General features: G+C 35.4%; 4 protein-coding genes and 2 long non-coding RNA genes across 8 annotated transcripts; 3 read left to right on the forward strand and 3 right to left on the reverse strand.

The window, feature by feature from the left end:
• Positions 1 to 735: 735 nt before the first annotated feature.
• LOC143460557 (mitotic checkpoint protein BUB3-like) lies at positions 736 to 4,105 on the forward strand. The gene is made up of 8 exons (XM_076958122.1): positions 736 to 849; positions 988 to 1,207; positions 1,483 to 1,586; positions 2,107 to 2,224; positions 2,374 to 2,532; positions 2,621 to 2,798; positions 3,452 to 3,674; positions 3,806 to 4,105. The coding sequence occupies exons 2-8, from the start codon at positions 1,013 to 1,015 to the stop codon at positions 3,816 to 3,818; spliced, it is 990 nt and encodes a 329-aa protein (XP_076814237.1). The 5' UTR covers positions 736 to 849; positions 988 to 1,012; the 3' UTR covers positions 3,819 to 4,105.
• LOC143460558 (uncharacterized) lies at positions 3,725 to 5,852 on the reverse strand. Its single transcript, XM_076958123.1, has 3 exons — positions 4,502 to 5,852; positions 4,200 to 4,424; positions 3,725 to 4,055 (listed from the first exon to the last, which is right to left on the reverse strand). Exons 1-3 carry the CDS (start codon positions 4,581 to 4,583, stop codon positions 3,895 to 3,897), a joined length of 468 nt encoding a protein of 155 aa, XP_076814238.1. The 5' UTR covers positions 4,584 to 5,852; the 3' UTR covers positions 3,725 to 3,894.
• Positions 5,853 to 6,398: 546 nt separating this feature from the next.
• LOC143459173 (uncharacterized) lies at positions 6,399 to 8,599 on the forward strand. Its single transcript, XR_013117745.1, has 2 exons — positions 6,399 to 7,110; positions 7,339 to 8,599. It is a non-coding gene; the product is annotated as an uncharacterized LOC143459173 (long non-coding RNA).
• LOC143459174 (uncharacterized) lies at positions 8,527 to 13,650 on the reverse strand. The gene is made up of 2 exons (XR_013117746.1): positions 11,496 to 13,650; positions 8,527 to 10,045 (listed from the first exon to the last, which is right to left on the reverse strand). It is a non-coding gene; the product is annotated as an uncharacterized LOC143459174 (long non-coding RNA).
• A 419-nt stretch (positions 13,651 to 14,069) lies between these two features.
• On the forward strand, positions 14,070 to 19,042 carry LOC143459831 (uncharacterized). 3 transcript variants are annotated; one of them, XR_013117788.1, is made up of 4 exons: positions 14,070 to 16,841; positions 17,427 to 17,531; positions 18,161 to 18,377; positions 18,466 to 19,042. XR_013117788.1 is itself a non-coding variant. In XM_076957126.1 (3 exons), exons 1-3 carry the CDS (start codon positions 16,763 to 16,765, stop codon positions 18,140 to 18,142), a joined length of 204 nt encoding a protein of 67 aa, XP_076813241.1. In that variant the 5' UTR covers positions 14,070 to 16,762; the 3' UTR covers positions 18,143 to 19,042. The 3 variants fall into 3 exon arrangements, 2 of the variants coding, with proteins under 2 accessions (XP_076813241.1, XP_076813239.1); XM_076957126.1 differs by having other exon boundaries at positions 18,123 to 19,042; XM_076957124.1 differs by having other exon boundaries at positions 18,161 to 19,042.
• On the reverse strand, positions 18,979 to 20,638 carry LOC143459830 (uncharacterized). Its single transcript, XM_076957123.1, has 2 exons — positions 20,498 to 20,638; positions 18,979 to 20,269 (listed from the first exon to the last, which is right to left on the reverse strand). Exons 1-2 carry the CDS (start codon positions 20,562 to 20,564, stop codon positions 19,122 to 19,124), a joined length of 1,215 nt encoding a protein of 404 aa, XP_076813238.1. The 5' UTR covers positions 20,565 to 20,638; the 3' UTR covers positions 18,979 to 19,121.
• Positions 20,639 to 21,783: the final 1,145 nt, after the last annotated feature.

Raw genomic sequence — 21,783 nt, forward strand, 5'->3', positions numbered from 1 at the left:
GATGGTTATTGTATAAGTAATAATATTTTTCTGTTGAGGGTCAAGATTCATTATATCGGTGGGTTGTGTAATATATATTTGGGACTTGCAAACTTTATTTACGATATTTGAATGTATTACAGTAATTTGGATTGTATTTACGGCTAGTTGATTATTTTAAACTTTGCTTGATACGTAAAGCAAAATTAGCCTATGTAACGCTTCGCAAATAACACACAAACTCTTAAGCATTTCATGTCGCATCCTACGCTGACCGCTTAACATGACTTCGTATCGATCATGTTCAGTGCGTAGGATTCAAATGCTATGTCATTGCGCTCAATGTTAGATGTGAGTCTGCCTGATGATAAATGTTTTAACTCAGGGGTGGGCAAACTTTTTGTACTGAGGGCCACATTTGAAAAAATGTTGCAGCCGGGGGGCCACACACTCTCATTACAAAGTAGGAAAACTTACCCGGTGTGTAAATAAACGCATATTTATATTAAACACAATTTTTGTATTTCACACTCAGTTACGTTTAAAGCTATGCAATCATCATCACAAAAGTTAATGAGACTTGTGCAACTGTTCACTGTTTAATTAACCTGTTTAATTAAAACAATAAGTGATGAGTAGGAGTTTCTGCAAGTGCCGGCGGGCTGCATAAAATGGACCTTCGGGCCGTAGTTTGCCCACCCCTGTTTTAACTGATAAAGGTTTTTCTGGTGACCAAAATGATCAATCTTTTTCTAGCATTGAATAAATTGCCAAAAGGTTTTACTTCGTTCGTTCAAACAAACAATGACCAGTGATGACATCTTTTAGTGAAGCCCTGGTTTAGGGTGTGTTGTAATGTAACCACTCTGGGTAGGTTCAAAATTAAAATATCTAAAAATGAACGAGCAAAGCATGCATTGTGTAAAATATTTTTAACAAATAGCCTGTGTAGAATTACAAATTAGAACTAACTGAATATCTCGCTAACCTTTTTCTACCTGTATGTAGTGTAGGGAACATCAAGAAAGGAAAAATGTCTACCGCTAATGAATTTAAGTTAAACAACTGCCCCACAGATGGTATATCTGCTGTAAAATTTAGCCCTAACACATCGCAGTTTCTGTTTGCATCTTCCTGGGATTTTTCTGTCCGTTTGTATGATGTTTCCAAGAACACACTTCGATATCAGTACGACCACAAGTCACCGGTTTTGGATTGCTGCTTCTTCGTAAGTAGCCAATATTAAGAGTAGCACGTTGTTCAGAAAATGTACAAATAATTTCCTATTCCTGTTAATTGGATTTATATATATGGGTTAGTTCTTGTAGTTAAAGTATATTGTTCGGAAATAAACATCAGGAAACTACAAGTTTTGTAAAAATCACTATGCTCTACTAAGTTTTTTCACTTGAAAGTGGTATGTTATGAGAATTCTTGTATTCCATACAAGTTATGACTGGTTAAATAATTTAAGGATTATATTTTACATTCTTTTTATGCTAGGATTCTGTGCATGGGTGGAGTGGTAGCCTGGATGGATCTGTGGTTATGTATGATTTCAATGTCAGAAATGAAACAATAGTTGGAGCACATAATGATGCCGTAAGGTAAGAATGTGAGTAAAACAACTTTAACTGTCCATGGTAAAGGTTCTAAAGTACAATTTTTTCTCACTCTAATTCTTAGAGCAGTGTCATGCAATAGTTTTATGCAAAGTGCAATATCGGAAGATTTTGCAGAGTGTGAGGGCCAGATAATAGATTAGGTATATATGTTCATATACAGTACATTACATACAATGTACAAATTCTAATAAAACCTTGTTATAATCACAAAAGTTTTAGAATCTTAATTCTAATGTGATGTTTGATTACTTATGTCTCTTCATTATCTTGTCATAAATATTGATGATACTAATAATGACTTTTATAACCAAGGCTGTAGTAACAAGTATTTTTGTAAAATAAAGCTTAGTCTACGTATTGAAGTTTAAGTGGATCACATAAAATGGTTGCGCTGGCCACGTTGTTGTCCAATGCCGCTCCAAAATGAACACAAACCTTATTGAGCTAAATGCAGTATTTGAAATGAATACAAGGTTTTTCATGTCAATTTCGTATTATTCAGATGCATAGAATTTTGTCCGGAAACTAACGTCATAGCAAGTGGATCATGGGATCAAACAATTAAATTGTGGGATCCACGCACCAATAACAACATTGGTTCATATTCTCAGCCTGGCAGGGTATGGTCTGTTAGATTTATTGTGCCTCACAAATATCTCAAAAATAATGTGTACTGTATAACCATTTCATAAACTGAAAATTAAGCTGTTTTGGTGATGCAATGTTGTACTTTGCAGCTTTGTTTTGACATGCATGTATTCTTTGGAAGGTATATACAATGTCTGTGTGCGGAAATCGACTGATTGTTGGAACTGCAGGGAAATGTGTCGTGGTTTGGGATTTAAGGAATATGGGTTATGTGGAACAACGAAGAGAATCCAGCTTGAAATATCAAACAAGATGCATCAGAAGTTTCCCAAATAAAGAGGTGATAGCACAGATTATCACCTATTTTTAATGCTAACCAAATTAAGATCAATAACAGTTGAAAATTTTCCTTTATTTTTTTGTGATAGGGATTTGTTTTAAGTTCAATTGAAGGAAGGGTAGCTGTAGAATATCTTGATCCTTCACAAGAAGTCCAAAAGAAAAAGTATGCTTTTAAATGCCATCGTGTGAAAGAGAATGGCGTCGAATATATTTACCCAGTGCATACAATTGCCTTTCATGATCGTTATAGTACCTTTGCTACAGGTAAGTTACATATATATATGTCTATGAGTTCTTCTCCAACTGTGAGTCTTGATCCTTTTTATGGGTATGGGTTGCGTGGATACTGTTGAGGTGACACAAATTTAACTAGTTTAAACAAAATCCAATAGGTCTTCTTCTAACCAACCAGTATTCTTTGTCTGTAGTAAAAAACTAATAGTCTACAATTGGGGCTTTTTAACTATCTACAATATGCGCGACAGGAGCAACCACAGCATACATTCCTCAACGTATTGAGCTTTATGCCATAAATGTCTGGTCACCGTGGCTGTTGGTAAATGTGAAAATATGAATTTTTTTTCAGAACTTGGCAATATTACATTCTAGTGACATAAACGTCAAATATTTTGTGTGTGTAAAACAAAACAATAACTTTTTTATACAAAAACTCTCCAGAGGAAACTGAATTTTTATAAATGCCCTGGAAGGTAGAAAAGATAAACTTAACGGCTTTGAACACTGTAGTGGTGAATCTCATTGTTGAACATTGAAAAACGTTTTATTTAAGTGTCCCCCTTGACAGCTTTCTTAAATAAGCTACAATATTAAGCAAATAGTTTAAAATTTCCGATTTTAGCGCTTTCATTGTTTTTTACAACCTCCTTGATATTATCAAAATTATGTTTTCCTAAAAGGTGGAGGGGATGGATTTGTTAACATGTGGGATGGATTTAACAAGAAACGGCTGTGCCAGTTTCACCGATTTCCAGCACCAATATCATCAGTTGCTTTTAGTAGTGATGGGTCTATGTTGGCTGTAGCAGCATCACCTTTATACAGCCATGAACCAGTCCCAGAGAAGAAAGTTGATGATGCTATTTACATCAGACATGTGTCAGATGCAGAAACGAGACCAAAGTAAATTTAATATAGTTGTGAGCTGTAGCGCATTAAGCTGATCACAGTAATTAAACAACATTAAAAACATTTTATTGCGATAAATCCCACAGTGATTGCATCCATTTGGTTACAAACGTTTTCACTTACAGGTCTACGGCATAAAATGGAGCTTCGTTTTGAAGACAAAATTGTTCAACTTGCTTCTTTGGGAATTGAAATCACTGCCCTAGTGTTGGCTTTATAACAATTCACTTCTCCACTCTTCTATTAACTCCTGTACTTCAGAGACAAAGCCATCTATTTCGTCAAGAAGATTACTCTGTGTTGCTAATGGCTGCAGCTTTCCGTTTTCAAATACCCCTTCATGTTTTTCTCCCGTTGTAGACTCCGTGTATATGCCTAGAAGTTTTTATCAGTTTTATTTGTTAAGGTATAAAAGTGACCACCAACATGTGTAGTATCTATCATCACCTACAAGCCTATCATTAGTAAAATGTATCACTGGTCTACGAAGTCACTAAACTGAACGCAAACATTAAGTACCATGTCCTTGTACTTTTGCATCTACGAAATGCCCAGCAATGCTATCGCCATTGGCAAGAGTAGCTTTCCCAATGCCATTGAACTTCCCTCTGGTAAATTCACCAACATATTCTGTCCCATCTGGATAAAGTAAAACTCCATGGCCATCTGCTAAGCCTCGTGAGAAGGTACCAATGTAGACAGAGCCGTCAACAAATGTTTGTTTACCTTTTCCATGACGTAGACCTAGGTCCATTTAACAAGCATTTGTAGATAACGTAAACACTGTTATATCGATGCCAACTAATGTTCCAATCACATACCGTGTAATGCCTCTCCTTTGTAGCTTGTGCCATCAGAATAGTTTTGACCTTTAAATACAGGTTTTGCATACATTTTACACATTTACTTGAAACAGCCACTACTGGACAACTAGTGCTACATGATATCTGAAAATTTTTCATTTTGAATGTATTCAGTGAAGGTAAAGTTGCAACATATGCTGCAGAACACACCTACGAGAACGTCACATTAGCTAGGTTGGGGTTGTAAAATCTATCTTTCTATATATAACTGCACTCCTATATAGTATCGTTGTATGTCCTGAACACTATTTTTTATCAGGAGTCATTTTGGCTGACTAATGCTTGGGTCAGGGTTCCTTTCATTGCCCCTCAAGATTCTTTAAACACTTCAATTCCCCTACTGGAAAGTTTACTTTCAGTGCGCCGGATATATGTAATGCCAAAACTTGTGCCATGTAACATAGAACATTGAATCAGAGATAAAGACTCGATTCACTGACTTGACTTAAGTCAGGTTTTTGGAAAGACCTGACTTCTGTTTTAATGCTTATAAGCATACATGATACTCGTTTTAACGCGGAAATTTTGGTTGACTTGACTTGAGTCACAAAACAAATTATTGCACTGCAAATTATCACCTTGCAATATATTCTATTGAATGTGGGAAATGGATAAAATCAAATTTTATGCTTATATTTACGTTACGAGTATTCAGAAAGCTATTTATTATTATCGACCTAACATGAAAAATGACTTGGCATGTGTTAAGACTTGACTTATGTCACAAACATTAAAACTTTTCTTCATCACTGCATAGAGTATAGGGCAAAACGGCAATTTTGCGCCAGAAAATCTGGTGCATCATAAAAGCTTTCCAGTAGGATTTAATTTCCATTTTACATATTTAACTGAACCCATTACTCTGCTTTGGTAAAAATGTGACTGTTGGAAATCAAAAGCTCAGCAGATAGGCCAGATAGTTGGTGCATTTTAAGACTAGAAATAAATGTGTTGGAGCTTTTTCCAGCAATTTTTTGGTGGCGTATAAGAAAATACTGGTTGCCTAGTAAATGCATCGATGAGCAATTCCTCATATAGAGTTTTTATTCATACAAAAATTTAGTATATAATAAAAACATACTACCTTTTCATAACTTCCATTAAATCAATTGACAAAGGTTGCTGCTAACAAAAGTAAATTGTGCATGTTTATTCAGTTTTTTATTATCTAGTTTTACTAGTAAATGCGAAAATTGAGAAAGATAGTGCTAACTGTTCAAATGCTTGGGCACAATTAACGAAAGGGGAAAAGCTTGCAGAAGGATTGATGACTGTTATAAACACAATGTTTTCTTAACAATGCAGAGATAGCGCACGGGAAGCAAACCAAACCAAACGTGATGTGCAATGTGAAGTCACAAAAGACTATCAGGGATACTGCAATGAAATATAAACATTTTCAGATTATACTGCTTAATGTATACCTTGTCTGGGTTAATTTACACTTTAAAAATATTTACCACAATCAAGTAAGAACAACATATTTAAAGTACTTGGCTGTCCAGTGTCCATGTTATTTAATTCAGTTAGGTTAACAAGTAAAATTGCATAATGGGCCTGCTGTAAACTGATAAGGATACGATGGACCATTATGACTTGATAGATATTTTGTTAAGCAACTTACAAGATAACCTAAATCTACCTTCCAAGTTCTAATCCAACTTAACCTTTGCACAATCAACTTTTTGCAATTCTTCTAACGCAACCACTTACCTTTAACAACGTGTTGCTTGAACTTGGGCCTAAGTTAGTAAGAGTAAAATAGCGAATATACGGTAGCCTGTAAAGGCCACAACAATTATAATTTGGGTTCCGCAAAATATTTATGATCACCACAAAAATATTTCACGTTAGCGCAAAATATTTATGATCACCACAAAATATATATTTTTCTCAGCAAAATATTTTAGAAATTCACAATATATATTTTGTCTCCCTCTAAAATTATTTTGTGCTTTCAAATTATTTTGTGCCTTGAAAAAATATTGCGACTTCGAAATATTTTGCGAAGTCGAAATATATTTCGCTGTGAAACTTCCACTACCGCAACAAATATAAATTCGCCGCACAATATTTTAGAATCTCATCGCAACATTTCAAAATGTGTGCTTACCGCATGGTAGGCGTAGTTGATGAGGTCTTCGGGAAAGGAATAAGGTTACCGGTCACAGCCACAAATAGTGAGAGATAGTAAGCTTTTGCAAGCCTTAACAAGCTTAGGTGTAGGCTACACGTTAAACATTGTAAGGTCTTTTGCAAGTTCAGTATGCAAACAAACTTTCTAGGGCTTGGCTGTATAGGTTAGGCCTACCGAATGTAAGGTATAGGGCTATAGGCTATGTTTTTCTTTTGTCGCGAAAACATTACAATAATTTTTTCTTTTTTACTATAGGACAGGCCAAAGCTGTTCATAACAGCATAAATTTTAACTGACTTTTTCAGAAATTTGTTTTATAAAATGAAGTGTACCTTCTTAGTGTGAAAACTGATTTTCATTGGAATGAATTGTGTTGAGTGCCATAATGAAATACCTGACATTTTTATGATATGTTCACACTGTGGTCACGGTGAGTAGCGTACCTTTCAAGTGAAGATATAAATATTTTAATGAAAATTTGGCTGTAGACTAACATATTTTTTGTTTTCTTTTTCACACCAACAAGAAATGTTTTACCTAAATCGACTATGTGTCTGTGTATTATTATTAATAACTAATTATTATTTAGTAAAAGATATATGATACAACGTGCCAAGTCATGTCTCAAAAGTCCACCTGTTGTTTTTATGTTTTGCAGCTACTACTTTGGATCAAGATCAAATAATATCTGAATATTTCCATTCAGGATATGAGTATGGAGAAATTTTACAATTGCTACACAGTCGTCATAACTACGAAGAAAATGTGGCTGGAAAAAAGACATCGCCGTTTTATTTCAGGCAGAAAAACGTATCGAGGAGTTGTTAGATGGACCGTCTTTTTTTGGTGGATATCGGTCAGTTTGGCACACATTACAAATGGAAGGTTTAAGAGTACCAAGGTTGTATGTAGCTGATGTACTACGTAATATTGATCCGAATGGGTGTGAGGCTCGAAGAGCTCACCGTTTAAGGCGAAGAGAGTATCACAACCCTGGCCCAAACTATGCATGGCACACAGATGGTTACGACAAGCTGAAACCATTCGGATTTTCTATACATGGTGCAATTGATGGATTTAGTCGAAAAGTGCTGTGGCTTAATGTTACACGATCAAACAAATGTCCACATGTTGTCGCTAATATGTATATTAAAGCTGTCACTCACTTCCAAGGCTGTCCGATTGAAGTAGTATCAGATTTGGGTACAGAAAATGGATTGTTGGCAGCAGCGCAGTGCTTTTTTCGTGATAACATTAACTCGCATCGTTATGTACCATCACTCCGAAATCAGCGGATAGAAAGCTGGTGGTCAATATTCTCCAGGTTTCGTGCCTGTTGGTGGCGCAACTTTTTTAGTGACCTTGAGTTTCGAGGTATTGTGGATTTCTCCCAAACACTCAGCAAAGAATGCTTGTGGTATTGCTTTTCATGTTTAATTCAAAATGACTTAGATTTTTTCAAGGACCACTGGAATACTCACCGAATAAGAAAATCTCGACATAATGTAATTGCAGGACGGCCAGATTTACTATATTCCATGCCAGAAAGATATGGAGGAATTTCGGGCTTATTAAAAAACGTTGCACCACACAACATTAGTTTGGTATTGGCTGAAATGTCACAACCAACTGAAACTGAAGACTATCAAGAATATTTTGATTATGCTACATCTGAACTTGGACAAGGAGTGCCATCTTGTTGCACTGAAGCATTAGATCTGTATAAAATGCTTATGAATGTAGCCAGAGACCGATAATCGGAACTATTTATTTCTGTGTGAGCAAGTAATGTAAAGTTCATTGCCTATCACTTTAAGTCTATCAACATTTCATATCAACATAAATGTCGTGTTTTGTATTACTTTTGTATTGCATTCATCATAAGCACGATTTTATTACACTGAAAAACTATGTATCGACATTTTAGCAGACACACTTGAAGAAATACAACTGTAGCTCACAGAAACATTACACTTGAAAAGAATACTGAAAATCTCACAGAAATATATCTACTGTACCACAACAAGCATGCAACATAAATACTGCTAAACACACAAAAAAATACTAATTACAGGAAAAACTCAGTTTGGCAAGCTTTGTTTATAAACATTAAACAGTGGTCATTACACATTGAAGGCAAGTGAAATAGGTTCAACAACTAAACTAATGTAAAATATGTCAGAATTAGCAACAAGTTAAATAAATGTGAGTATTATCACAAATTTATATCTGTGGATTAATTAAGCAAATTTTCGTTTAACTGACAAATTAAATTGTTTTACAACAGTCGGAAACTTTTTTAATTGGAATGAGAAAGGAACATGAACTTGAAAAATAAAAACAACAGAATGATATAAACTGTTCACTAATTAACAAGTGGGACAACAATACAATTTATGAATACTGTACACACATTTCAACAGGAAGTATGACTATAATTTCAAACATATACAATACTAGACGCCACCAATTTGCATTGAAAGGGTCAAGTGGGCCAACAGCGGTATACATGTCATGAAAACTGAACACATTTGTTATGAAAAACACTCATTTAAACAACGAGAAATTTTAATGCAGTCCAAATGCTTGAGCATTACACATTGCCGTTAAAAAGATAGACCTAAAATCGTTTTCTTTCTCCATGTGCTTTGTTGGTAGTGTAACAACCCTGCCGCATGCTCCAACTACAGGGTAGCAAATACTGTGTTTTGGATTATTTTCCAAACAGTTGTGATCGAACTGCACCGAAATATGAAGGTCGTTCCCAAATATAGGCCTGTGTTTCTGGCCTGTTAGCCAACCCAACACACCTGCAGGTGTCAAGTCAGGAGGACTTAGCGTTAGCCAAGATTTCATGTCCAGTTACATGTACCTTATTGTCCTCTAAATGCATTAAAAAATCCACGAAGTTATCCATTATTTTTTCTTCCACAATTCTTTTCGAGGAATTTTCATCAGTGTGATTTGGGATTAACAGACTTGCAACATAATTTGCATCAACAGCACGCTCAGACTATGTGATAAAAAGAGGTTCAAAAAGCAATGGATTCCTTTGTAATGCTTCAAATATTCCAAACAACTTGCCCCATCATCATGACTTTTTGGATAAAATTGTAAGTATTTTTTAACTGCTTTTTCCAAAATTGAGTCAACAGATTCTGTTTTGCCAATGTTTAGTAAAATTGTTTGGTTTCTAATAGGCTTTAATTCAAAATCTTTTCCACCTCTATCCAGCATTCCTATTTGAACTCCTACTTCATTTGGTTTTGACTTTTTCGTTACCCTTTCTTTACATTGAGATCCCTTCACAGCTTTGTATTGTCCGAATGACATGACATCACTTTTTCGCTTCAAAGAATGTGTATCTGTCAATATAAATTAGTATTTATTACTATCATGCCCAGCCTCTGCAACATAAAATCTTCATCGTGCCTTATTGAATAACCATGGTCTGATCGGTTAAGGCGCTGTTATGCTATAATTTCATGAAAATGTGGGACTTTCAACGTAATGGTTAAAAAAGTGTGTTAGACCAATCAGATACCAACATGGCTGGTGTTGTTTTTCAGTGTAGGTATTACCCTAGCAAATTGCGAGTTAAAAACTTGCCGAGCGCATGATTAGGTTAGCCAAAATTGTATGTGGAAATTGATATTTCACTTTTATGGCTCAAAATTGCAGTCTTGGCTTCAACATTCTATTGCAAGAGTTAGAGACAAGTGTTTTTATTAGGTGTTCATGAAGTAACAGCCCAAGGCATACTAAATTGACATATAAAATTTCAGGGGGCCCCCATACGGAACTTTGATTTGTTGCATTTTAGTAATTTGGCTTTATAATAAATATAACAACAGGGCTAATCAATACCGTATCTTAAACTGGTAGATTGCAAATGTTCTGCGCAAGTAAATCCCACATTATTCAAAAATTGGTAAGGTGTTTATCTTTAGCGTTTCTCAAATTAACAAAATGTAAATTAAATTAAGTAAATTTCCCCAGCATTTGTTCGAACCTGCCAAAAACCTTGCCTGTCAAAAAAGTATAATTACATATGTATTAAATTAATTGCTATACAAAAATGTCACTAATTTATTAGCTTTGAATCATTACCAGATGACTGATGTTAAAATAAAGCATTATGTCACGGGATTATTTTTATGCACCTGTTTTGTAGACACCACATTATACACCGTCTTTTCTTTGCATTGTGTTGTTTTTATGCATGTTCACTGTCTGCCGTATTTTACTTGTTTATGTTCTTTTACTTGTTCTTGTACACCTGTTTTTATCAAATTTCTTGTGACGTCTGACGTAGTTACCCCAAAGGCCTAATTAGTATCGTGTTTTACGTTCCACGTTGATTCCTTCATTGCGTGGAATTTGTTTGGTGTAGTACTGTGCTCGGCTGGGCGACGGTTGTCGGTAGTTACGTTTTGGTTTTAGAGTAAGGTGGATGTTTTTATGAAAGAAATTGCCATTAAACGTTAACAAGGCAAAACCGGCTAAGTGACTAGCCGTTAAGGCGGGAAGATTCCTGGCTAAGGAAAATTTTGGTTACAATTATACCCTTAGTTTCCAATTATCTGAACGAGCCAATTTGACTGGCATCTTTTACTTTAATAGTGACAATCACACATGCGTTCAGAAACCTTTTTATGGTAATATGATTCACAGCTTACAGTTTAATTGAATCATCCAATCAATCAATAATTCTGTTTATCATAAGTAATATGTTACAAAAAACTTTATACTTATTCCATGTATTGCATAGACCTGTCACATGGTATAATGTATTTAAGATTAAACTGAACTTACCTTGCCCACAAAAGCCGCAAAATAAATGTGTTGAAGAGAGTACTTTTCCACAGTTTGTGCAATACATTGTGCAGATCATTAAATATTCTAATGTACTGGAATCTGACAATTTGTCAACAAGTGAAACTGACTATGAGCACTTTTTTATATAAGTAAACTGACGATTATAGTGTAACTATAGTTAAATAATGAACAAACGGGTAACGTCACTAAATACACAAACAAACATCTACTTCATCATAATTATTGTGATGTATCATTGTAATTACTGCTGTGTAGCAGCTGGACTTATCGCTACAATTGCATTGTTTATTTTTCGCCAATAGTTGTGCTGTGCCATAGTTACGATACTAACTATTACAGTTATAGCACAATAAAACACAATGCTCACTAACATTTAATGAGCAGGAAAAAGTGTCAAACTTTGAGAGCTTAAAACATGCGTGTAACTTTCATCATTGGACTGCAATTTGGAAAACAAACCATTGCCAACCGACAGCAATTGAACTTGGTTGTGAAATAATCAACCCAGTAGCGAAACCATCCAGTGAAAAAATCCAGCTGTCGTTGTCATAGCTCAAAGAGAATTTTTCGTGCCACCTTAAGAACCTTACGTGCACTCTAATTTTATAACCACTGGACTAAATTACTTATACTGGCTACAAATTATACGCAAGTACAATCCTGCTTTATAACTAAGTAACATAGAAAAATGCTTTTAAGTAGCAGTGGGCTATACTGGGGTGATTTTTCAAAAACAACAGAACTGCAGTTTAAAAGGTGCCTATGGACATACCTAGAAATGTTTAAAAAAAAATTTTTGATTTCGTGCAAATCTCTAGTGTATTTCATGACATTTTTATGTGAATTTCATATACCGGTAACAAGTTATTTGTATATAGTGTTGAAATTGTCATCATTATTCTTGGATGCGACCAGTAATCTCAAGTTGCACCAACAAAAATGAAAAAATTATGAAAAATAATGACCAAAATATAATAGTTTCAATGTTTTAGGGAACTTTCAAGCATGCTGGGCTTTTTGTTGCTGTTTTAAAGTAACAGGCTCAATTTTCTGCTTCTTTTGACACCAAAATCAGCCCAAAAGCTTGACTGGAAGTAAATTTATTGCAGATTCGTCAATTTGTATGGCGGCCATCTTGAATTTTTCATATAAAGTCCGGGCTCCATCCGGAATTTGAACAAAATCAAAAAAATTTTTTTGCACGTTCCTAGGTATGTCCATAGGCACCTTTTAAACTCCAGTTCTGTTGTGTTACTTGAAAAAAGTCAAAATCACCCCAGTATAGCCCACTGCTATTTTAAGGATGTTTGCTGATGTCACATTTGCAAGAATATTTAACAAAACATGTTCAAAAAACTTGATAAAAATACCCAATCGTGTCGAAGAGTTATAAGAAGAAGCTGGGAAAGGGAAGCTGAGCACACAGCTATTTTGGAGAATTGGTGACAGAAATTACACAACTGCACTTAAAAAAAGTGACAATCATATATTATGTGGGTTTAGTATATATGTGCACAGCCACATGATGCCTTTGTAAAATGAAACCCAACTACTCAAACTATGTCGTCAACTGCAAGGTTGTATACTACACCCTTATTAATTTGGGAAGGCTACAATATCTTTAACTTTTGGTTGAAACGTGTCTATAGCGTTTGGTCCTGTTCCAGGTAACTTTTTATAATGTTCCACCCAGCTTTGGCCTATATACCTAATAGTAATCAAGACAAAAGCCTTCAACATTTTCTTTGCAAGTTTGTTTGCATACTGAACTTGCAAAAGACCTTACAATGTTTAACGTGTAGCCTACACCTAAGCTTGTTAAGGCTTGCAAAAGCTTACTATCTCTCACTATTTGTGGCTGTGACCGGTAACCTTATTCCTTTCCCGAAGACCTCATCAACTACGCCTACCATGCGGTAAGCACACATTTTGAAATGTTGCGATCCGATTCTAAAATATTGTGCGGCGATTCTAAAATATTGTGCGGCGATTCTAAAATATTGTGCGGCGAATTTATATTTGTTGCGGTAGTGGAAGTTTCACAGCGAAATATATTTCGACTTCGCAAAATATTTCGAAGTCGCAATATTTTTTCAACGCACAAAATAATTTGAAAGCACAAAATAATTTTAGAGGGAGACAAAATATATATTTTGTGGTGAATTTCTAAAATATTTTGCTGAGAAAAATATATATTTTGTGGTGATCATAAATTTTTTGCGCTAACGTGAAATATTTTTGTGGTGATCATAAATATTTTGTGGAACCCAAATTATAATTGTTGTGGCACTTACATACGGTAGCCTGTAAAGGCCACAACAATTATAATTTGGGTTCCGCAAAATATTTATGATCACCACAAAAATATTTCACGTTAGCGCAAAATATTTATGATCACCACAAAATATATATTTTTCTCAGCAAAATATTTTAGAAATTCACAATATATATTTTGTCTCCCTCTAAAATTATTTTGTGCTTTCAAATTATTTTGTGCGTTGAAAAAATATTGCGACTTCGAAATATTTTGCGAGGTCGAAATATATTTCGCTGTGGAACTTCCACTACCGCAACAAATATAAATTCGCCGCACAATATTTTAGAATCGCCGCACAATATTTTAGAATCGCCGCACAATATTTTAGAATCTCATCGCAACATTTGAAAATGTGTGCTTACCGTATGGTAGGCGTAGTTGATGAGGTCTTCGGGAAAGGAATAAGGTTACCGGTCACAGCCACAAATAGTGAGAGATAGTAAGCTTTTGCAAGCCTTAACAAGCTTAGGTCTAGGCTACATTGTAAGGTCTTTTGCAAGTTCAGTATGCTAACAAACTTGTAAAGAAAATGTTGAAGGCTTTTGTCTTGATTACTATTAGGTATATAGGCCAAAGCTGGGTGGAACATTATAAAAAGTTACCTGGAACAGGACCAAACGCTATAGACACGTTTCAACCAAAAGTTAAAGATATTGTAGCCTTCCCAAATTAATAAGGGTGTAGTATACAACCTTGCAGTTGAAGACATAGTTTGAGTAGTTGGGTTTCATTTTACAAAGGCATCATGTGGCTGTGCACATATATACTAAACCCACATAATATATGATTGTCACTTTTTTTAAGTGCAATTGTGTAATTTCTGTCACCAATTCTCCAAAATAGCTGTGTGCTCAGCTTCCCTTTCCCAGCTTCTTCTTATAACTCTTCGACACGATTGAGTATTTTTATCAAGTTTTTTGAACATGTTTTGTTAAATATTCTTGCAAATGTGACATCAGCAAACATCCTTAAAATAGCAGTGGGCTATACTGGGGTGATTTTGACTTTTTTCAAGTAACACAACAGAACTGGAGTTTAAAAGGTGCCTATGGACATACCTAGGAACGTGCAAAAAAATTTTTTTGATTTTGTTCAAATTCCGGATGGAGCCCGGACTTTATATGAAAAATTCAAGATGGCCGCCATACAAATTGACGAATCTGCAATAAATTTACTTCCAGTCAAGCTTTTGGGCTGATTTTGGTGTCAAAAGAAGAAGAAAATTGAGCCTGTTACTTTAAAACAGCAACAAAAAGCCCAGCATGCTTGAAAGTTCCCTAAAACATTGAAACTATTATATTTTGGTCATTATTTTTCATAGTTTTTTCATTTTTGTTGGTGCAACTTGAGATTACTGGTCGCATCCAAGAATAATGATGACAATTTCAACACTATATACAAATAACTTGTTACCGGTATATGAAATTCACATAAAAGTGTCATGAAATACACCAGAGATTTGAGAAACATTTATACACTTTAGTAACGACACAATGGTCGTCACACCTTGGAACACCCATTCAGTCTCTACTGTGACAGGGGCGATTTGAACAGGAATAACATCCTGAATGTCATCTCTTTTTGGTCTCCTCCACATGGTATTGTTGTTATCGTTAACCCGCTGGTATTGGTCACATTGTACAGTGCCATCTTTGTTTAAATGGCAGACCCTTGCCAAAAACTACTGACGTTGATTGTTTTCTCTGTCCCACACCACAGCCACATTCGTTCCTATAGGGTATTCTTCATGGAGTTCAGGAATTGCTGCCGCAATACACATTTTCACTGGTTGATCTGTGTCACCAGAGGAAGCTGCAGCAGCAGAGGTTAAGATGGCATATACCTCATCTTCTGTTGGGAAGATGGTCCCAACATCCTCATCCTCAGTTCCAAGAATCACAGCTAGGTTCACCTGCATGGTATCTACATTCAAGCTGTTTACTTTGTAGAGGCTAGGATTTGCCTGGCTGTCGTGTGGATGAATCATCCCTTGGTACTGGATCTCCATGCGGACGATTTTTCAGCGTGGATGATGATGCTGTTGGCAGAGCTCGGAGCTCTTCTACTTTTGTAATTGGGCCCCCATGTCCCTTACATTGATCCACCAGGTGGTTATATCCTTAGTTATAAAACAGGATTGTACTTGCGTATAATTTGTAGCCAGTATAAGCTATTTAGTCCAGTGGTTATGAAATTGGAGTGCACGTAAGGTTCTTAAGGTGGCACGAAAAATTCTCTTTGAGCTATGACGACGACAGCTGGATTTTTTTCACTGGATGGTTTCGCTACTGGGTTGATTATTTCACAACCAAGTTCAATTGCTGTCGGTTGGCAATGGTTTGTTTTCCAAATTGCAGTCCAATGATGAAAGTTACACGCACATAACTTGTTATTTTGTTTTATTTTGCAATAGGATAGAGACACAAGTTTTTTGGCACCATTTCTAAGAGTTTAAGAACCCCTAATTTCGTATTTTTGACTTGAACTATTTAAAGATGACCTAAATATGAAGAACTATGTTAACTTTCCACGTTATTTCACAAATACTATTATTGCTATCATGCATGTTTTAAGCTCTCAAAGTTTGACACTTTTTCCTGCTCATTAAATGTTAGTGACCATTGTGTTTTATTGTGCTATAACTGTAATAGTTAGTATCGTAACTATGGCACAGCACAACTATTGGCGAAAAATAAACAATGCAATTGTAGCGATAAGTCCAGCTGCTACACAGCAGTAATTACAATGATACATCACAATAATTATGATGAAGTAGATGTTTGTTTGTGTATTTAGTGACGTTACCCGTTTGTTCATTATTTAACTATAGTTACACTATAATCGTCAGTTTACTTATATAAAAAAGTGCTCATAGTCAGTTTCACTTGTTGACAAATTGTCAGATTCCAGTACATTAGAATATTTAATGATCTGCACAATGTATTGCACAAACTGTGGAAAAGTACTCTCTTCAACACATTTATTTTGCGGCTTTTGTGGGCAAGGTAAGTTCAGTTTAATCTTAAATACATTATACCATGTGACAGGTCTATGCAATACATGGAATAAGTATAAAGTTTTTTGTAACATATTACTTATGATAAACAGAATTATTGATTGATTGGATGATTCAATTAAACTGTAAGCTGTGAATCATATTACCATAAAAAGGTTTCTGAACGCATGTGTGATTGTCACTATTAAAGTAAAAGATGCCAGTCAAATTGGCTCGTTCAGATAATTGGAAACTAAGGGTATAATTGCAACCAAAATTTTCCTTAGCCAGGAATCTTCCCGCCTTAACGGCTAGTCACTCAGCCGGTTTTGCCTTGTTAGCGTTTAATGGCATTTTTTTTCATAAAAACATCCACCTTACTCTAAAACCAAAACGTAACTACCGACAACCGTCGCCCAGCCGAGCACAGCACTACACCAAACAAATTCCACGCGATAAAGGAATCAACGTGGAACGTAAAACACGATACTAATTAGGCCTTTGGGGTAACTACGTCAGACGTCACAAGAAATTTGATTTGAAAAATGTTGCTGTGCATGTTTCTGGTTTTTGTTTCAGTTATGGCTTTTTTTAGAGAAACCTCATTCCAGTATTGAGACACAGAACTTCTGTGATGAGACTAGTTCAAAGGAAAACGGAAGTAACTGCCATGACAACTTGATGGACAACAAATCAAATGGTTTGAAAGTTTAAAGTTATTTAATTGTGTGTAATTATTTTACATTAGATTTCTAATTGGGTATAAGTTGATAGCGAAATCGGGTGGAAGTTACAGACAGTCTATAGTGCAGTGGTTCCCAAACTTCATCTACTCGCGTACCATTTTTTTGGTTTATGCAGCGTTCTTGTACCACCTACATTGCAGGACTATAAAATTAAAAACTGACTTCAAGGATTTATTACCTAGTAATAAATGACGTTATATTTCGTCACAAAGAAACGCTTGTTTCACGATCCAATGTGTCAATACCCTAAGGAATTAGTATTCAGTAGGGAATAAAGCATTAAATTTGCTCATACTCTACCTAATTTATGTGAATTAAAATATTGCCGACCATAATAAAAGATCATTTGCGATCCATTTGGTGTAAACTTGATAAGTTGCTGGCGTACCACAAGTGGTATGTGTACCATAGTTTGGGAACCACTGCTATAGTGGTATTGTAACGATTTGTTAGAGGTTAAAAGCACTTCATCTTCAAGAAAATGTAGCCCTTTACATATGTTTTGTTACAGTGCTTACCAGTGCAAGTTTTTTTCTTTTTTGCAGTTTTGTCTATTTCTATTTGAAATAACTTACATATGCAGCATCTTTTTGGGACAATGAGAAATTACAGCATTACAAAGGAATCCATTGCTTTTTGAACCTCTTTTTATCACATCGTCTGAGCGTGCTGTTGATGCAAATTATGTTGCAAGTCTGTTAATTCCCAATCACTCTGATGAAAATTCCTCGAAAAGAATTGTGGAAGAAAAAATAATGGATAACTTTGTGGATTTTTTAATGCATTTAGAGGACAATAAGGTAAATGTAACTGGACATGAAATCTTGGCTAACGACGAGAATGATTGTCATTTAATTTCATGTACTCCTCCTGACTTGACACCTGCAGGTGTGTTGGGTTGGCTAACAGGCCAGAAACACAGGCCTATATTTGGGAACGACCTTCAAATTTCGGTGCAGTTCGATCACAACTGTTTGGAAAATAATCCAAAACACAGTATTTGCTACCCTGTAGTTGGAGCATGCGGCAGGGTTGTTACACTACCAGCAAAGCACATGGAGAAAGAAAACGATTTTAGGTCTATCTTTTTAACGGCAATATGTAATGCTCAAGCATTTGGACTGCATTAAAATTTTATATTTTACATTAGTTTAGTTGTTGAACCTATTTCACTTGCCTTCAATGTGTAATGACCACTGTTTAATGTTTATAAACAAAGCTTGCCAAACTGAGTTTTTCCTGAAATTAGTAATTTTTTTGTGTGTTTAGCAGTATTTATGTTGCATGCTTGTTGTGGTACAGTAGATATATTTCTGTGAGATTTTCAGTATTCTTTTCAAGTGTAATGTTTCTGTGAGCTACAGTTGTATTTCTTCAAGTGTATCTGCTAAAATTTTGATACATAGTTTTTCAGTGTAATAGAATCGTGCTTATGATGAATGCAATACAAAAGTAATACAAAACACGACATTTATGTTGATAGACTTAAAATGATAGGCAATAAACTTTACATTACTTGCTCACACAGAAATAAATAGTTCCGTTTATCGGTCTCTGGCTACATTCATAAGCATTTTATACAGATCTAAGGCTTCAGTGCAACAAGATGGCACTCCTTGTCCAAGTTCAGATGTAGCATAATCAAAATATTCTTGATAGTCTTCAGTTTCAGTTGGTTGTGATATTTCAGCCAATACCAAACTAATGTTGTGTGGTGCAACGTTTTTTAATAAGCCAGAAATTCCTCCATATCTTTCTGGCATGGAATATAGTAAATCTGGCCGTCCTGCAATTACATTATGTCGAGATTTTCTTATTCGGTGAGTATTCCAGTGGTCCTTGAAAAAATCTAAGTCATTTTGAATTAAACATGAAAAGCAATACCACAAGCATTCTTTGCTGAGTGTTTGGGAGAAATCCACAATACCTCGAAACTCAAGGTCACTAAAAAAGTTGCGCCACCAACAGGCACGAAACCTGGAGAATATTGACCACCAGCTTTCTATCCGCTGATTTCGGAGTGATGGTACATAACGATGCGAGTTAATGTTATCACGAAAAAAGCACTGCGCTGCTGCCAACAATCCATTTTCTGTACCCAAATCTGATACTACTTCAATCGGACAGCCTTGGAAGTGAGTGACAGCTTTAATATACATATTAGCGACAACATGTGGACATTTGTTTGATCGTGTAACATTAAGCCACAGCACTTTTCGACTAAATCCATCAATTGCACCATGTATAGAAAATCCGAATGGTTTCAGCTTGTCGTAACCATCTGTGTGCCATGCATAATTTGGCCCAGGGTTGTGATACTCTCTTCGCCTTAAACGGTGAGCTCTTCGAGCCTCACACCCTTTCGGATCAATATTACGTAGTACATCAGCTACATACAACCTTGGTACTCTTAAACCTTCCATTTGTAATGTGTGCCAAACTGACCGATATCCACCAAAAGAAGAGGGTCCATCTAACAACTCCTCGATACGTTTTTCTGCCTGAAATAAAACGGTGATGTCTTTTTTCCAGCCACATTTTCTTCGCAGTCCAATTTTGTGCAATCGTCTCTTTAAAGTTCTCATACTGATTGCGTAGTTATGACGACTGTGTAGCAATTGTAAAATTTCTCCATACTCATATCCTGAATGGAAATATTCAGATATTATTTGATCTTGATCCAAAGTAGTAGCTGCAAAACATAAAAACAACATGTGGACTTTTGAGACATGACTTGGCACGTTGTATGATATATTTTTTACTAAATAATAATTCGTTATTAATAATAATACACAGACACACAGTCGATTTAGGTAAAACATTTCTTGTTGGTGTAAAAAAGAAAACAAAAAATATGTTAGTCTACAGCCAAATTTTCATTAAAATATTTATATCTTCACTTGAAAGGTACGCTACTCACCGTGACCACAGTGTGAACATATCACAAAAATGTCAGGTATTTCATTATGGCACTCAACACAATTCATTGCAATGAAGATCAGTTTTCACACTAAGAAGGTACACTTCATTTTATAAAACAAATTTCTGAAAAAGTCAGTTAAAATTTTTGCTGTTATGAACAGCTTTGGTCTTCGAGACAAAAAAAACAACATAGCCTATAGCCCTACACCTTACATTCGGTAGGCCTAACCTATACAGCCAAGCCCTAGAAAGTTTGTTAGCATACTGAACTTGCAAAAGACCTTACAATGTTTAACGTGTAGCCTACACCTAAGCTTGTTAAGGCTTGCAAAAGCTTACTATCTCTCACTATTTGTGGCTGTGACCGGTAACCTTATTCCTTTCCCGAAGACCTCATCAACTACGCCTACCATACGGTAAGCACACATTTTCAAATGTTGCGATGAGATTCTAAAATATTGTGCGGCGATTCTAAAATATTGTGCGGCGAATTTATATTTGTTGCGGTAGTGGAAGTTCCACAGCGAAATATATTTCGACCTCGCAAAATATTTCGAAGTCGCAATATTTTTTCAAGGCACAAAATAATTTCAACGCACAAAATAATTTTAGAGGGAGACAAAATATATATTGTGAATTTCTAAAATATTTTGCTGAGAAAAATATATATTTTGTGGTGATCATAAATATTTTGCGCTAACGTGAAATATTTTTGTGGTGATCATAAATATTTTGCGGAACCCAAATTATAATTGTTGTGGCCTTTACAGGCTACCGTACTTACAGGCTACCGTACTACTATGCTAGAATAGTTTGAACAACTTTTGTTTAGGTTTGTCTAAAACATCCGATTGCACTTGTGTTGTGTGTCCTAAAATTATCAGAAATATTTAAATTATTTATGTATGTACGAAAAGTACGGGTATGGTGCTAACCTCGTTGTAGACTGGTCAAATAAGAATAACATAAATCAATCAAAGTTGTAGTTTATTGATTTTCTCTTTTGACTTCTGACCGTTGGTGGCTGATAAAAGACCCAAACTTTTCTTGTTTTGTTAGAAAACCACATCTGGTGAAGTTTAGAGCCTCTTTTTGATTTGTATGGTGTGATTATTTTTATCCTCAGACTGAGGAAAGTTTTTGCATGATTTTAACCCAGCGATGATGTCTCATTATTTTAGCCCCGATTATGGAGCTAGCCTTTGTGCAAGTTATAATTGTCACACATTTTTACTTGGGTTTTTGATTTTTTATACGAAATGATTACCGGTATTTCACCGTATG

Source organism: Clavelina lepadiformis, chromosome 5, assembly GCF_947623445.1.
Source record: "Clavelina lepadiformis chromosome 5, kaClaLepa1.1, whole genome shotgun sequence".
Lineage (NCBI taxonomy): Eukaryota > Metazoa > Chordata > Ascidiacea > Aplousobranchia > Clavelinidae > Clavelina > Clavelina lepadiformis.